Source organism: Zootoca vivipara, chromosome 4, assembly GCF_963506605.1.
Source record: "Zootoca vivipara chromosome 4, rZooViv1.1, whole genome shotgun sequence".
Classification (NCBI taxonomy): Eukaryota; Metazoa; Chordata; class Lepidosauria; order Squamata; family Lacertidae; genus Zootoca; species Zootoca vivipara.
Window position 1 is genome coordinate 32691043 of NC_083279.1, and position 17398 is coordinate 32708440.

Consider the following 17398-nt stretch of genomic DNA (forward strand, 5'->3'; position numbering starts at 1 on the left):
GAAGCAGCATCCGGCAAGATGCTGATGAGTGGAGATTTCAGTTTTGCTTTCTGCAGGGGTCTGAGCAGGATTTAAACTCAGCTTATCAACTGTTGGCTTTGGCTGCACACGCCATTTGCCTGTGAGGCAGTGGCACTTGCAGCTAATGCAGAATGGAACTCTTCCACCTCCCTCAGCAGCTGATGTCACCCTCACAGATTGGTAGGTGGCTGTGGTTTTGGGGGGAAAATGGCCTTGTTTGCCAAAACAGGTCCAAGAGCCAGAGCTTCCCTATCCCAGTTGAGCAGCATAAGCAAATACAATGGACAAAGCAGTATCTCAACTGTACAGTTGCATCAAACGGTTTTCTTAAAACCAGCCAGAGAATTGCCTTTTCCATCTTCCACAAATTTTAGGAAATGCTGCTGCAAGATAGGCTACAGTCACACTTTGCACACTATGAAAACCTTTGCCAGATGTTGCAAGACTGCTAGTCCCATCATCCCTGACCGTTGGCTAGGGGCGATGGGAGTTTTAGTCCAAAATACCTTGAGACACCAGTTTCAGGCGGCTGACACAGCACTACAGATGTTGTTTCCCTTTCCCTTGCTCTTTGTATGCATGCTTTAGTCACTGCTGGTAATCTGTACACCCCTCACCTGGATGCATTAATAATTTGGGGGAGTTGACATGGTGACATTCTTAGTGACTGTGGAGAAGTAATATGCATACTACAGTGGCTTATTGAACTGCCTCTACTCCTGTACCAAAAGAAACTTGAGGAAAGAGAGGGAGGTTATTTATCCTGCTTGGTCTGGAACAACTCCTCCCCAAAGAGCTTAGGGTCTTCTAAATAGTTCTCCCCATCCCTATTTTATTCTCACAACAATGCTGTGGAGAGAGACAGGCCCAAGATCACCTAATTAGTTCCATGGCTGAGTGGAGATTTGAACCCTGGTTTCCCAGATCCTAATAGTTTTCTGCTCAGAAATAGCCAAACCCCTCCTTAAATTTGGATGGATTTATGAGGGTATGAAAGCTGCTGAACTAGAAAGTGACGGAATAACCTGAGAGCATGCCAGGATGTCATGTACAGTACACACAGCTGTTGCATTGGCTTTAAGCTAGATTCCAAGTTTTACCATTGTGGATGGGCTTGCCAAGTACATTATTCTACCTAATGAGCAAAGAAAATGGGATACCATTCCTACAAAATCAGAACATCAAGGTGTTTTCTACTTCTCATATTTTGAAGTTTGTTATCTCTCTCTCTCTCTGTTAGTGGATGACCCCAAGAAGCCAGAACCACCAGCACCACCTCAGCCAAATCCTGGAAGTCATGGCAATACTGGTGGTAAGGTTCTCTAGAAATACTACTTCAGAGCGTACCCTGACAGTATCAGTTATGGTCAGTAACCTAAAACCTAACCTGAGATTAAAGAAGAGAGGTGATAACTTTCATCTGTGCTTCAGTGCATCTTCAGATCCTTAGAGTTCACCATCTGCAAGATTTACAGCTCAGTGCTGATGTAACACTGCTGATGGCTTACCCATAGCTAAGAGTTGTGGTGGTGGGCTGCACACACATGCCCTCTCTCCCTCTCCCTCTCATTCTCACTCCCTTCCTTTGTCAGCAATACTGTAATATAATGGAGCTCTATATCAGCATTGATCCTGGTTTAGTTTTAACCAGAACTTGAAGTGTTTTGTGGACCTGGTTAAAGCTCAATTAGTATTCTGCTACTGCACCAGACCTTTTGCAGGAGACGTGGAGAAATTTATAAAGCACAGTCGTATGTAATGTAAGGCACTGTAGGTGGAGAGTGCTGCCATCCTAATCATGTACACGGGTGCTTGGTGCCAACATGTTTCACGAAATGGCACCAGCATGGCTGTTCACTTGCCCCTCTTGAGCAACTTCAAATGTGAGTCTTACACGCTCTCCATAACCAGCTGAGCTGAATTCTGTGGGCTTTTCTTCGTGGTAAACATGCTTGGGATTGTAGCTATATTTATATTCCCTGGAAAAGTGCCACAAACACCATAGTGTACAGATTGTCATAGGAAATAATATGTTAAAATTATGTTGCGGGTTTTTGGAAGACTTTATTCCTAACAAATATTCTCCCTCTCTCTTTTTTTCTTTATTAAAGATTTTAGTGATTTGGATTTAAATGATGGTCAGGCACCTGCAGAGCCACCAAAAGGTAAGTTTCTAGTGCAAACTGTTATAAATATACTTAGATATGTCACATTTTTAATAATACTGAGGGTTTATGATGGGAGTTCTCTGGAATAATAATAATTATTATTATTATTAATAATAATAATAATAAATAATCTGTTTCCCTAAATCAGTTGAGATCTACTTTAGCTGGATTGACTTGCATTAACTAAGCAAATCTTTTAAAAATGTTAATTTAAACATTTTAAACAGTTTTCTACTAGCCAAAATATGCTGAAATGTTTTATTTGGGTGTGTGGTGTGTGGGACAAACTAAAAAGATGGATTGTGCTGTGATCTTAGCTTTGGTGCTTACAGAAATTCAACATTTTACTTGGAAATCATCTTGATTAGAATACCTATAGGTAGTTTGAGATGGAGCTTGGGAACTTGCATCTCTCCAGGTGATATCAGGCTACAATACCATCATTCCTGATCTTGGGCTGATGGGACCTGGCTAGAAGGTCACATGTTCCCCATCTCTTACAGATGTTTCCCTTAGATGCTGAGGGGGTGGGGGTCAGGGGCAATAACACTGAAAACTTTGTGCATAAATACATGTTTCCCAGGGACAGGCATCTGAAAGTAAGTTAATTACAACTTTATTTTAAAAAAAAGATTTTACTAACATTTCTATTCAATGTGCTATTACTGGTAATTAATTTCTGAAACGGGAAATGTCTAAAAATGCGTTGGGTTTGAGAAAGCTTGTAAAAGTATAGCCATGGCAAATGCTCAACTATACATCCTTGGTTTATTGAACAGCTGTGGTTGACTGGGTGAGGATGGGAGCATAAGCAGTGTAAATCTTGCTCCAGAGCAATCAGAACTACCACATAGCTGTGGGGGCAGTGAAGAGATCCTACTCCAATATCTGCATCACATCCTTGAGAAGCCAACCAGCAGAGTTGTTCTGTATTGTCCGGAGGTTGAGCACTCCTGACCGGGGGGTGGGGTGGACCTCTGGAGCACATGCTGCCTTTTCTGTAACCAATTGGCTAAACACTTTGAGGATAAAGTTGGCCAGCTCTCCTGTTGTGGCATTGCCAGCCAAAGTGTCCAATGCAACATTGTTGGATCCAGTGTTGTGGGATTGTTTCCAGTTAATTTGGTCTGATGATGAAGACAGGATACTGCCAGTGCTGGTTAGATCCTGTCAGTTAGTTGGAGTGGAGCGACTGAATTGGTCCAGGGTGTGGCCAGTGCCTCATTGTTGTAACTCTTAAAGACACAGTGATGCATATTTTCTCAAACAGCCTGCTCTGAATCTGGCAGAATATAGAAACTATAGGCAAATCACCAACATCCCTTTCTTTGCAAAGATGGCTGAGAGAGTGGCAGTGGAGCAACTTCAGGCATTCCTGGATGAGGCTGATTACCTGGATCTGCTACGATCTGAGTTTCAGACCTGGTTTCAGAACTGAATCAGCCTTGGTTGCCCTGAGCAAGAAAGAGACAGTGGGTGGGTGTGACTCTGTTGCTTCTGCTTCATCTCTTAACAGCTTTTGATACCATCAGCTATATGAAGTGGCTTCAGATTTTCATACATTACTTTCTCTTAGCCCCCAGTATTAGTATAGTAACAGAGCTGATATAGCTCCTGCTTTCTTTACCATGAAAAGCCCACTTTGTAATATAAATATACTAATGATGAATTATTATTGTTTACAGTTTTTTCATGACATTCAACCTGAGTTGAAAGAGCATGAATGCTCATATTTGCAAATTCCTTTTGCTTTGGAGTAGACAAACTACAGTCCAGCCACAGCAACACTAAACTTGAATTTTTTTCTCAAGGCCACAATCACTTTTCTATTAGGGACGATGGAAAAAAACAGCTTCAAAGTGAAATAAAAAAATTCCTTCAGTAGCACCTTAAAGACCAACTAAGTTTTTATTTTGGTATGAGCTTTCGTGTGCATGCACACTTCTTCAGATACTAAGTTTGTCATTGGTATGAGCTTTCGTGTGCATCTGAAGAAATGTGCATGCACACAAAAGCTCATACCAATGACAAACTTAGTTGGTCTCTAAGGTGCTACTGGAAGGGTTTTTTTAATTTCTAAATTTCTTTATATAGCACTTGGTTATCACTTGACAGTCTTGGTTATCGGCTAAAACACTGAAGATGGAAGCAGGCTCATATCTTGCAAACCAATTGCTTAATATACTGCCTGCACATTTTGCTTTATTAGCTTTTGTTCTGCAAGGACTAAAGACTTGCTTTCTAAAGAAATGAAACTCATTTCTTTTTAAAGAAATGAAACTCCATGTTCTCCCGCTGGCCAGTATCTCTTGAATTAGTTTCCAGTCCTGAAATTTGTTTGACAGCTTTGGAAATCTACTTTTCTATACCCCCATTGTACATAACAGCAGTATCAGCATTCCTGACCAGACAGAAGCTCTTAACATAACACAGTTAATAACATTTTTATTTATGTGCAATAGCTTAATAGTTTTAGTTTTCTGTTCTAACCATTCAAGAAACTAATGGCACAAGTTAGCGTCTGCTGTGGTGGCACTTACACTGCTCAGATTTGTCTACATGCTCCTCAAAACTCCCTGTGAAGGTCCTTCATAGATAGGACACTCTTAAATGATCAGCATGATAAATGCATGAATCGCCTTGATTGAGCATGATGAATGGCTGAATAATCTTTGAGTTTTGATGGGCTGGTTTTGCAAGGCTCGTGCAGAAGACTTTGATAGTTTGAACGTTATTCTACATTTTAAATAAAGAAGTACAAACATGTAGTTGGAATTGGTTATGTCTGCGTGTATTCAATGTACAACTAATTGATGCTAACTATGTGCATAGCTAATTTACTCATAATTTCTCAGTTACTTTTCTAAGAAAAATTTATGTTGATTTTGCTTCTCACGCTGGTATGCACAATTTTTCTTTCTTAATGTAGGCCGTGCTTCTAACCCTTCTGCAGGTATGTGAGCTGTGCCAATGTTTGCTTTTCCATGTAGCAAGATATTTGCAACTGTTGTATGTTATAGCACACATGTCCTTGTTACATTGTAGTAGTAGTAGTAGTAGTTGTTGTTGTTGTTTTACTTGTAACTTGCAAGTCCCTTGTAAGTCTTGGTGATACTGCTCATCATATGCTTTCCATGGGGTTGTGAGCTACTTGAAGGCACACAAGGTTCTAAAAAGAAAAACAAGAAAACAATCCAGTTTAATTGTACAGGCCGTCCTTAATAACTTTTATCAAAGCAAATTTATTTTAAGGATAGCCATAACTCAAAACAAGGCAAGACAGCAATTGCTTGTAGTTCTGGACCTCAGTCTGATAGAAATATGATTACAGTCATACCTTGGATCTCAAATGCCTTGGCTCCTGAACAAAACGGCTTCCGAACGATCAAAACCTGGAAGTGAGTGTTCCGGGTTTTGAACTATTTTTGAAAGCCGAATGTCCAACGCTCCTGCAGCCAATTGGAATCCGCACTTTGGTTTTTGAATGGTTCTGGGAGTTGAAAGGACTCCCGGAACACATTCTGTTCGAGAACCAAGGTACGGCTGTAATAAGAAAAACAGAATACATATCTATGGACATTGATGAGCCAGTCATGGGTAAAACAAACACAAACAAAAGGATTGGCAAGACTGCAGGTAGAGTGAGGAGACAGTCCATCATGTCTGGTCAGATACCAAGGGATGTATTAAGTGAGGTTAGAGACCAAGATGAATTGCTGACTGTGCTACCTTTTCACAGTATCTTCAGTACATCAGCAGTAGAAACAGTTGGTGTAGACCTGTGAATAAGATTGCGGCTCTAGTCTTGACTATTCTCTCTGCTGCCATCTCACTTTTATATAGAAGTAGTGCAGCACTAACAACACTTTTACATTTCTTTCCCTCCCACTCACATATTGGGAAGGCCAGTTATGTGATTGCATTCAGCGTTCTCAGGGGGCTGTTGTGTATCATTTCCCTCTGACTTAACTGCTCACATCCAGAGTATTTCATAGAACAGCACTGCTATCTGGAAACTGAAAGGGTTACAGCTAATTGTTGGAAGGGAATATTCTAAATATCTCCTCCAAGGAACTCTTGAAAGGCTTAAAAAGTGGGGTGGGGGATCGCCCTGCCCTCTGAGAGTCCTGGGCCATGCTCAGCACAAAGATGAACAGCAAAATACATCTGGAAATAAAATGCATGCCAAACTAAAATATTTAGAGAATAACCATCATTGAAACACCAACCCACAAATTTCTTCTAGTGCCAATGTAACAACAACAGTTTCGAAAGTTCCGTGTGATCTATAAAGTCTTCAGTTGCTGTCTCTCAACAATGAAGGGGAGAGAGCTAACCTGAGGCAGAGATCATTTCAAAGTCAAGGCCCCTTAGGGCTAAGTGATAGGGTACCTTTGGTTAAGCATTTCTGGCAAGGAGCACCAACCGACTTTGAAAAAGTGTGCCACACTATTTATATCTTTCAGTGATTAATAATATGCACCTTGCCTTTGATCGCTATTCATAGATTAAGCAGAAGAAGGAACAATATATGAAGAGGCTTCAGGTTTAGATGTAAATATTTATCTTGGTAATAGCACTGGCCCTTCACATACTGCTTATTTGTTAATACAAGAATCATTCTGACCATCTTTTACTCTGCTAGTATTTGAATTGTAAGATAGAAAACTTTTTACTGCAGTTGCCTCATAGGGGGAAATAAAGAGCTACTGTTTGCAAAGCATATTCTAACAAAGCTGCTTTCATAGGTGGACATGGAGGCTCGGACTCTGGTGGCAAGGAGCAAGGTAAGCTTGTGAGGTTTTTTATATGGCACTTATAACCATGGATTCTTAAGTCATCCCTAAAAGTTAACCTTTGTGCTGCAGCAGTCTATATGTTTTATCCTTGCTGTGTGTGTTCTGGTTCATCAGGTCAGTTGTGGGACTGAACTATTACGAATGACATCTTCTGTAATATTAAATCATATCCAAGGGGGAGCACAATGTTTGACAAAAGCAAAGTTCAAAATGGCCATGTTCACACATCACAGTCATCCAGGGTTGTTGGCTTCTCACATGAAGAGTGGGTGAGATTTGTAAGCAAAAGAGCAGGGGCAGCAAGCTTTAGATTTTTTTTAAAAAATAAAATTTTATTTGCTTCCATCCTATTATTCCTCACAGTTGGCAGGAACCTGTTGTCACTATATGATTCAACCCCCCCACCCCCACCCACCCCATTTGAGCATTGTTTGAGCTTTTTGTAAGGAAACAGAAAATTGATGACCCTTCAAAATTCTGCTGAAGTTCTTGGATTTGTCATTACTTCTGGGAGGAAGTCTAGCCATCTGTTCCCCTTTCATTCCATCTGTTCCCCTTTCTATACACTTCCTTGAAACTTCTCATGAGCAAGCATCCCTTATCAGATCTGACAATCGCTGAGCCACTGTTTCCCCTGGAAGCAGATTGGACAGCAGTGAGTTGTAGCGTAAGAACACAGAAATTGCTCTGCTGGATCAGGCCAGTGGCCCATCTAATTCATCATTGTGTTCTCACATTGACTAACCAGATACCTGTGAGATGCCTCCAAGCACATTCCGAGAGCATTAGAGATCTCTCCCCTCCTGCACTTTTCAGCAAATGGTATTCAGAAGCATACTGCCTCTAACCATGGAGACAGAGTGTAGGCATTGTGGCTAGTAGCCATTGACAAACATATCATCCATGAATTTGTCTTTATCTTCTCTTCCTGCCATTCTAGTTGGAGGTCATCACCGTCTGTCCTGAATCTTCCGACATTGAGCTGTGTTGATGTCCATGAGTTCTAGTGGTGTGAGAGAGGGAGAAAAACCTACCTCTATTCATTTTCTCCATACATAATTCACACATTACGCCTGTGAAGTAATGACTGGTTTGAACACTTGGGTGTTCTTCCTTTCTGCCATGCCTGAACTCACCATGGACTTGTTTAAGAACCTGGATTTTGCAGCTAGAAGCCAATGCATATGGATGTTGGAAATTTCACAATATCTAGCTTGGGTTTTAAATTGAACAATTAGCATTTCTTCTAATGCAGCTTTAAAAAAATATATTTTATTTTTTAAATTTGTATACAGTTCTTTATCCATAGAATTCAGGGCAGTTCACAACATAATAACTTGAGTAATTGGAGCTGGAGCTCTTTCTGTCTTAGGGAGCACCACTGGGTAGTAAATACACGATCAAGCAGTCACAAACATTATGAAATGTAACATTTATTTCAAAATTTGCATTATTTGAATGCTGTTAGTGGGTGCCTTTTAAAGAAAAGGAAGCAAACTCTGTTGAATACAGTGATTTCTTCCAAGTGCATATTCTCTGGTGTCATTAAATTGCTCTTAAAAATGCCTTTTCTGTTATTTTTATTTATATGGCCGTTGAGAAGTGGATCAGATTAAACCTGCTTTCTAAATTTTCACAGAAAATCCAGGAATGATAGCTGGAATTATTAGCTCAGTACTTGTAGCAATAGCTGGGGCTGTGTCAAGCTTTGTAGCCTACCAGAAGAAAAAGCTCTGCTTCAAAGCAAGTGGTAAGTTTTTATATTGAGTTTCTTTTTGCCTTTCATATGTTTCCTTTAATGTTTCTATTAACCTAACCAGTGACATGAGGAATCTTGTTTGTGTGTGCACGAGAGAGAGAGAGAGCTTCTCCATAATATGCATTATGACTGTACATATTAGAATTGTATTTCCCAGTGTAATTGGAGGCTTAAAGTTTGAAATGTGCCCGCACTAGGCATTAGGTAATGTGTGTGAGCTGAATTATCTATGTGAAGTATAAATGTATCTAAATTGTGTTTGTATCTACAGATGAAGAAAATGTTAATATGCAAAGTCAACAAGGAGCACACTCTGAACCACCTGGTAAGGAATCTTCTTTATGAAACAGAACTGAGTATGATTCTTTGCATACTTGAGATGTTTCAGAGCGGCTTTATATACGGAATTCTGCAAGGTCTCCCATCAAGACAACAACCAAGGCCAGACCTCCTACTTAACATACCTTCAAACAACTCTCATTTTTCACTTAACATTGTCTTCCTTACTAGCCCTTTTATTAGTTTTATTTATTAGCCTTCTTTATATGACAGTGGGAGATTATGGACATGTACCATATGGAGACGCGGGTGGTGCTGTGGTCTAAACCAAAGAGCCTAGGGCTTGCTGATCAGAAGGCCGGCGGTTCGAATCCCCGCGACGGGGTGAGCTCCCGTTGTTCGGTCCCAGCTCCTGCCCACCCCTCTTGAGATTTGGCTGGCACTGACTTAATCTTTCAGTGCCAGCTGAAGTCTGCCCTCTTTGGACAGTCATTTCAGGTGTAATATAGACTATTACAATGACAGATGAACCATCTTGCTTATGTTGGGCTTTGCGTACATGTGTGTGTTGGAATGTGTACATGCAGGGGGACACAGACACACACACACATGTGTTCTGTCAGAAATGAGATGTTACTGTATCAGAAACCCTTCATTTCCAAGGGATAAAATGGGGGTATCTCATTCTCTGTAGTGCACATGAAGTGACTTGTAGCATAAAAGCAATAACATTAATTATCAGTTCACAAAAATATCTCTCTGAAAATTACAGTGATGAAAAGAACCCACTAAACGCTATAAGCATGCAGCTAAATAAAAATGCATAAGATAGTGGAGAGTGCTACCCTTTAAATAAGTTAATAATAATAATAATAATAATAATAATTATTATTATTATTATTATTATTATTATTATTTTATTTAGTTATACCCCACCCACCCATCTGGCTGGGTTTCCCCAGCCACTCTGGGCAGCTTCCAACAAAATATTAAAATACAATGGTCTGTTAAACGTTAAAAGCTTCCCTAAACAGGGCTGCCTTCAGATGTCTTCTAAAAGTCTGGTAGATGTTTTTCTCTTTGACATCTGGTGGGAGGGCATTCCACAGGTGGGTGCCACTACCGAGCAGGCCCTCTCCCTGGTTCCCTGTAACTTGGCTTCTCGCAGCGAGGGAACTGCCAGAAGGCCCTCGGCGCTGGACCTCAGTGACCGGGCAGAACGATGGGGGTGGAGATGCTCCTTCAGGTATACTGGACCGAGGCCGTTTAGGTCTTTAAAGGTCAGCACCAACACTTTGAATTGTGCTCGGAAACGTACTGGGAGCCAATGTAGATCTTTCAAGACTGGTGTTATGTGGTCTCGGCGGCCGCTCCCAGTCACCAGTCTAGCTGCCGCATTCTGGATTAGTTGTAGTTTCCGGGTCACCTTCAAAGGTAGCCCCACATAGAGCGCATTGCATTAATCCAAGCAAGAAATAACTAGAGCATGCACCACTTTGGTGAGACAAAATGTCTCCACCCTGCTAAATTATGGGAACACCATAAATTCGAGCTGCCATACGTCTGCGTTTTCCCTCACATTACTGGGATTTCAGAGGTGGAATTGATGTCTGGGGGGACTTCGTCCCGGATCTTAGGCTTATCTAAAAATAGCTCAACAACTTTTGGGGTGTCCTACATAAATATCTGGTATGCATGTGTGTGTTTTAGGTTATCCTCCCCCCCCACTACATGCCTACTTTTGGTGCTTAATCAAAATTATGAATCCTAAGTAATCCTTAAGTAAAAGTGTAAGAAACAGTTGCATCAAAAAGGGGGAATATGAATTATGATGAGGGATATGTGTGTAACCTGAAGATTACAAGGCTGAAGCGACAAATGGTGCGCAGCACAGTCCAATGCATGTCCACTGAGAAGTAAGCCAGTGTTTCTCAACCAGTGTGCCTCCAGATGTTTTGGGACTACAACTCCCATCATTCCTGACCACTGGTCTTGCTAGCTAGGGATGATGGGAGTTGTAGTCTCAAAACATCTGGAGGCACACTGGTTGAGAAACACTGAAGTAAGCACCACTGTCTCCAGTGGAGTTTACTTCCTAGAAAGAGTGTTTAGTATTGTAACCTCAATAGGCAAAAAGGTTATTATCAACAATAATCAGCTAGTGGTCATGGTAGTGGAATGTTGGATGCCTGACAGCTGCCCCTTTGGATTAGGCCGAAAAAGCAAAGCTTAGCAGGACTTGGCTTTAGGGGAACGTTAATAGAATTTGGACAGACCTGAAACAAGCTGGAAGCAGGAAAGATTAACTTTGCTGGTGAATTGTTGCATGGAACAAAGAAGCTTCCTATAAAAGAGAGTACAAGACAGCAACTTTTTCTTTTGTGTTCATAATGATCAGATATTTTTTTCTCCATCTCCAAAGTGCACGGCTGTTAACAACTGCTGAGAGGGCTTTTGGGGTTTAGGATGACAGAGGACAGAAGTATTGTCCATCTTCAGAAAGCCTTTCCCCTTCTAGATTGCAGTGGTGACAAGATGCTTCACTTCAGAGAAAACGGGATTTCTGCCTACTAGGAAAGAAGTTCCCATAGGTCCTGTTTTGGGGCTTTTGAATAGGCATGCTTAGGCATTGACTGTAAGAAGTTTTAGCAGCAGCCTTTGTACGTAAACACACTTTTTATTTACTTCAGAAAGTATCTTTGAATACGTTAATCTGTTCCTCTTTTTTCCTTTTTAGTTCAACGCACACTTTTGCAGAAACAGTAGCACCATTTAAGATTAAGTGAAGGCCAGAAAACTGGACAGAGAATCTGCGTATTTCCCTGAGAAAATACCACACATTTCAAGCAGCAAAAAATTGAAGTTGCAAAGTAGAGTGGAAATAGTCCTGTTGAAAATGTCTTTTGAAAGGGAGAATGGACGTTTTAACAAATTAAGTACTTGTATCTGTGGTTTACCCTTTGAAGTTCAAAGTTGCATACTTGCTGATTCCTGGCTTTAAAACAAAAGAAAATTGTATTTGTTGGAAACTGTTGCTTTTGTCCGAAGACTCATATTTTACATTATGGCAAGAACCTTAACAGGGGAGATTATTTTAATGTATACTGGTTAAATGCCAATGGGTAAGCTGCCCCTGCCTCTCAGTTGTTGGGAATGGAATAAATGTTTGCCCTCTTCATGTTAGTGCCCTAAAATGCAGCATCTTTCTTGTCCCCCATAAGAATATATCACAACCACCTCCCAAATGGATAGAAGTTAAGCATAGCCCTCAGGCCTATGCTTCACATAGAGCTAAACTTCCTTGTCCCTAGAGACGCCAACTATTTAAAAACTGCATAACCTTATCCTGGCTTTTGCTTTTTTTGTCATCTTAGAATGTGAGCAGTAGGTTTTTATATGTACATGTATTTGCCTTGGAATAAGTGATTAAGATCTAATGTCTATTTTGGAGCATCTCTGATAAGTGTACATTTGCTTTACAGTGAATGTATAGAACAGGCATCCCCAAACTTCGGCCCTCCAGATGTTTTGAACTACAATTCCCATCATCCCTGACCACTGGTCATGTTAGCTAGGGATCATGGGAGTTGTAGGCCAAAACATCTGGAGGGCCGCAGTTTGGGGGGTGCCTGGCATAGAAGGTGGAGGTGCTATACGCATTGCCTTGCTACTTATTCTCACTCAGAGAAAGTCCTATCTAGTATACATGTTACACCTGGGGCCTTTTGAATGCAAAATAACAATACAATGGTACCTCAGGTTATGAACGTAACCCAAAGCATTTGTAACCCAAGGTACCACTGTATTATATTGAAACGAAGTGTGGAATTTTTGGGGTGGGAGAGGAGGTCACAGTAAAGCTGTGCAGCTGCAGAAGCATATCATGTATAACTCATCCAGCCACTGTGCCACTGTCTCTGAGCTGGAGTTGTTTTCTACAAGAATACCAAAAATTAATTTAGCAAATGCAATTGCCATTTAAAACTCAGTGATAGCATGTGCCTCTGACTATGGGATTTACCTCTTTATTATTCACAAGTGCCCTGCTTCCTCTTGTTTCGTATTTACAAAAAAAAAAGTTGACATTCTTGTGACCACTTGGCTATATTTTTCAGTAAATGGCTTCCAACAAGGCTTGTTTGACCAATTCAGATGCCTTTAGTTGCATACCTTGAAGTGCCATTAATATAGCAGTAGGTAATTGATCAAAATAATACGAACTGAGCACTCTGTATTCCACTTCATGTGCAGAAAGGCTTGAGAAAGGTCACTGGGAGCATGAAAATGGATTGTTTTCATTGGATCTAAATAAATTCCTGTCTACATGCTTTTGGTTTCAAGATTGTGGTAAACGTTTGGCACAAGCTGACAGCAAAAAAAATTAACCAGCTAAATCATGCAATGAGCATTATTTTTGGAACTCAGATACTTTCTCTCTAAGCATTGTGCCAATGTAAAATCAAAGTTATTGCATAGAATGTGATTTCTGCATGCATGACTCTCGTAATCAAAGCAATATTGGATGGCATGTTCCTATTTAAACTAGAAACTAGATGGTAGCTAGCCACAGGTGTGGAGCATGGGTGCTTAAATTTATTTCCATTTTTAATGCGCACAGAACTCAAGATCAGTTCTTCATCATATTATAAACTGAGCTAGGCACATGCTCCACAGCAAATGCGCATCATAGTTAATCCAATAAGAATATTGCATTTTGAGGCAATATGTGCCACTGAATGCAACTTGCAAAGTGGTAATACTTTTTTTAAAAAAGAAAATAATCATTTTGTAAACTACAATCAATGCTAAACTTAATATTGGAGTTCTGCTGATTTCTAAAGATGTTTCTATGTCATTCCTAAGCAGCAGAGTCTGAATTTGTGCCTATTACCCCCACATCTTTGCATATTTTATTTAAAGCTCCACAGAATTCAGGACAGCTTACTTCCCAATGACATGTGTATAAAATTGGCTGCACTCCTATATGTATATGGAAGTAAACTATATTGAGGTCTGTGGGGCTTGTTTCTGAATAAACAGACATACAATCAGGCCGTTAATTTCTAATGGAAATCATTGTTTTATTTCATCCCATCTTATTTCATGTGCACTATGTGATAAAAATGACTTAAAACAGTAGCTGTTTGAGTGTGCTAAACTTCAAGTAGAGCAAGGATGGTGAGCCTTTGCTCCTGCAGAGATTGCTGGACTACAGCTGCCATCTTCCTTGACTATTTGCCATTCTGGCTGGCACTGATGGGAGTTGGAGGCCAGCAACATTTGGGGACCACAGGTGTAAATTAGTGTTTTGGCTCCTTAGATTGCGAGAACTTCTAGGAATTTGGTAATTAAGACATAATACTTGTGATCTTTTTTAAAAAATAAAAATCAACAAAACCTAAAACTTTTTCACTTGTCTGTATGTTTTTAAGGGGGGTCTAGACAAAACGGCTGTATGATTTTAGCAGAGGCTTTAGGATTGAAAACCAAAAAATATAAGCGGCTTGTCAACAATAATAGAATTGTAGGCTTGGAAGGGACACTAAGGATCATCTCATCCAAACCCCTGCAATGCAGGAATCTCAGCTAAAGCATCCAAGACAGATGGCCACCCAAGCTCTGCTTAAAGACCTCCAAAGAAGGAGACTCCACCACACTTCTTGGCAGCAAATTCCACTGTCGAACAGCTCTTATTGTCAGAAAGTTCTTCCTGGTGTTTAGTATGAATCTCCTTTCTAGTAACTTGAAGCCATTGTTTCGAATCCTACCCCCCAGAGCAGGAGAAAGCAAGCTTGCTTCATCTTCTACGTGACAACCCTCTTGTAGTGATACCACTCTCCGCCCTTCTTATCCAGTCCTTCTAGACACTGACAGGAACTGGGAAAGAAGGAGAATAGTAGTACCATTCTTTGCAGAAGCACAAGTCCATAAAGGTAGAGCTGCCACCACTTCCTTTCTCAGGGCAACCCTAGGCCGGGGGGGGGGGGGACAAGGAAAAAGACCCTCCGTGTTTACCGGGTTTGCATGGTCCTGAGTCACTTTGCCGCGATGCAGGCAGAAATTCAACAGGTAGAACAAGTACGGTAGGTGTCCAAATGGTGAGGCACTGGTTTAGCTTCCCCAGGTAAAAGGCACAAAACAGAAGACAAAAGGGTCCTTTTCAATATTTATTAAAAGAAAGCTACACAGTTCCTGAAAGGTTACAAACAAAAAATAAAAACATTATAAGGTATAACTAGCTAAAAAACATACAGCAATTCTTGCAAACAAGAAGGATTTCTCCAGCAAATCACCCTCAGGCCTGTGGCAAAAAGATTGGTAGTTAAGTGCTGAATGCTAAGAGCAATTAACATCTGAATTCCCAAACCTTTATCCTTGAGACCCCACGTGTGGGACAGGTTAGGGACCAATCTCCTTGTAGGTTTAATTATGAATTTACCAATACCAAGTGATGGGCATGTATCTCTTGATTGTCAGAGACCAGCGCAGCAAACTTTGTTTGGTCTCGGAGGCCTTGAGAACAAAAGGCACTCCCTAAATTCCCAAGCCCCTTTTGACACACCAGGCTCCTAAATTGCAAATGGTTTTGATAACCTCCTGGGTCTTTTACAACCCAATCCACATTTCACTCTCACAGCTGCACCAGGTTCTCGCTTTAGCATTGTAAATCAGATAACATCTCATCCTGCAGTTAGCTAGCCTTACATCCTTAAGAGACAGGAAGAAATTCTTAAGGGGACCAGATGCCCCGTTCCCAGAATGCTGCAGTCTTATCTCACAATGCCACATTTCTACATGAACCAACATTTGGGCATATGAGGCTTTCCCAGTTTCACTACCCCTCTAGTTATTTGAAGATGGCTATCATATCTCCTCTGTGTCTCCTCTTTTCCAGGTTAAGAATACCCAGCTTCTTCAACCGTACCTCATAAGGCTTGGCTTCCAGACCACTGATCATCTTAATTGCCCTCCTCTGCACACAATAACTGATGATGACCTGGTTTGGTTTTAAATTAGGTGAATGTCTGAACTAGCTTTGGAAGGATGCCAGTAAGCTAGAGGGCCTTAATATAGCCTCCTTCAAAAGGCTCATCTCTTTCTCCATGCAAGCCAAGGTGAAGAGATGGGGCTCTACTACACCTTTCCATGGGCGTATAGTGAATAGAGTTATCCCCTTTGGCACTCTGGGCTGATAACCTTATTTTATTGATACCCCCCCCCCCACACACACACACAATTCTTCCATGGGAGCTCAAGGCAATGCACAAGTCTACAGCATCTAATCCATAAACAGGCTTAGCATAGCAACAGAAAGGCTGTGGCATCATGTGCCGTCTGTTCACACCCTTGGACTTATGATTCACAGGTGGGCATGAGCATCTGAGGAAGTTAGTGCCATTTTGCCAGTCTTTGAGGGAGCATCAGGGAGGGGTTGTATCAGGAGCGCTCTGCCAAAGTTTCAGCTGTTGCTTTCACTGCAGTAACTTAGGAAGGGAGTTAAAGAACCCATGGCCTGTTCCTTGACTTTTGAGCAAGAATGAAGTAAGGAAGAGAGGCAGTGTTGCTTCCTCCTCTATCTTTATTCACCTCAAAGCCTTGCCCTGATGTAAACAACAACAGCAACAAGTTGCCAGCCAGGAAAAATTGTCACTTCACAACCTGCTAATGTTCACAGTATCAGTTTATTTTCCATTTGTAGACCAGAGAGGCACACTCTTCAAGACCAGCCTGTGCCTGGCTGCTTTCTCATTCTGTTGCCCACTGCAAGTTGACCAACACAACACTAGCATCCCAGGTAGAAAAGCCCCAGGAAGTTAACAGTTTGGGTGAGCAGGCCCAGGGCTGAGGATCCCAGAACAGCTCTCTCTCTCCCCCCCCCCATCACTCCATGCACAAAAATGTGCCTGTGCAAAAAATGGGCGTTCTGGATTCCGCCATTTGTTTGAATAAGTAGTGAGTAGGGATGGGGAAGAAAATGGATTCAGATCACATTCAAAGCTGATAAAAGGGAAAGGGAAAGGACCCCTGTCAGTTAAGTCCAGTCGCGAACAACTCGGGTTGCGGCGCTCATCTTGCTTTACTGGTCAAGGGAGCCAACATTTGACCGCAGACAGTTTTTCAGGAGCTGGGACCGAGCAACGGGAGCTCACCCCGTCACCAGGATTCAAACCGCTGACCTTCCGACCAGCAAGCCCAAGGCTCAGTGGTTTTATACCACAGCGCCACTCACATCCCAAAGCTGATACCCTAACCCTAATTCACACTTTCTGAAACATTACATGGACCAAAACAAAACCAGCCTTGAAATCCACCCTTCTCTGAATTTTTCAATGCGTATTTCTAACCAAGTAAAAGAAATGCAGGTTCTGAAG

General features: G+C 41.3%; 1 protein-coding gene across 3 annotated transcripts in view; it reads left to right on the plus strand.

Annotated features, from left to right (window-relative positions):
- CD99 (CD99 molecule (Xg blood group)) overlaps positions 1-14430 on the plus strand; it is a 30233-nt gene extending 15803 nt beyond the window's left edge. For 2 of the 3 annotated variants that reach the window (XM_060273474.1, XM_035114882.2), the window contains 7 exons: positions 1262-1333; positions 2133-2186; positions 5119-5142; positions 6938-6976; positions 8628-8738; positions 9019-9072; positions 11764-14430. In XM_060273474.1, the coding sequence (XP_060129457.1) occupies positions 1262-1333; positions 2133-2186; positions 5119-5142; positions 6938-6976; positions 8628-8738; positions 9019-9072; positions 11764-11792 (383 nt within the window). In that variant the 3' untranslated portion in view covers positions 11793-14430. The remainder of the gene's footprint in view (positions 1-1261; positions 1334-2132; positions 2187-5118; positions 5143-6937; positions 6977-8627; positions 8739-9018; positions 9073-11763) is intronic. The other variant, XM_060273475.1, reaches the window with a different exon arrangement.
- The last annotated feature ends 2968 nt before the right edge of the window (positions 14431-17398 follow it).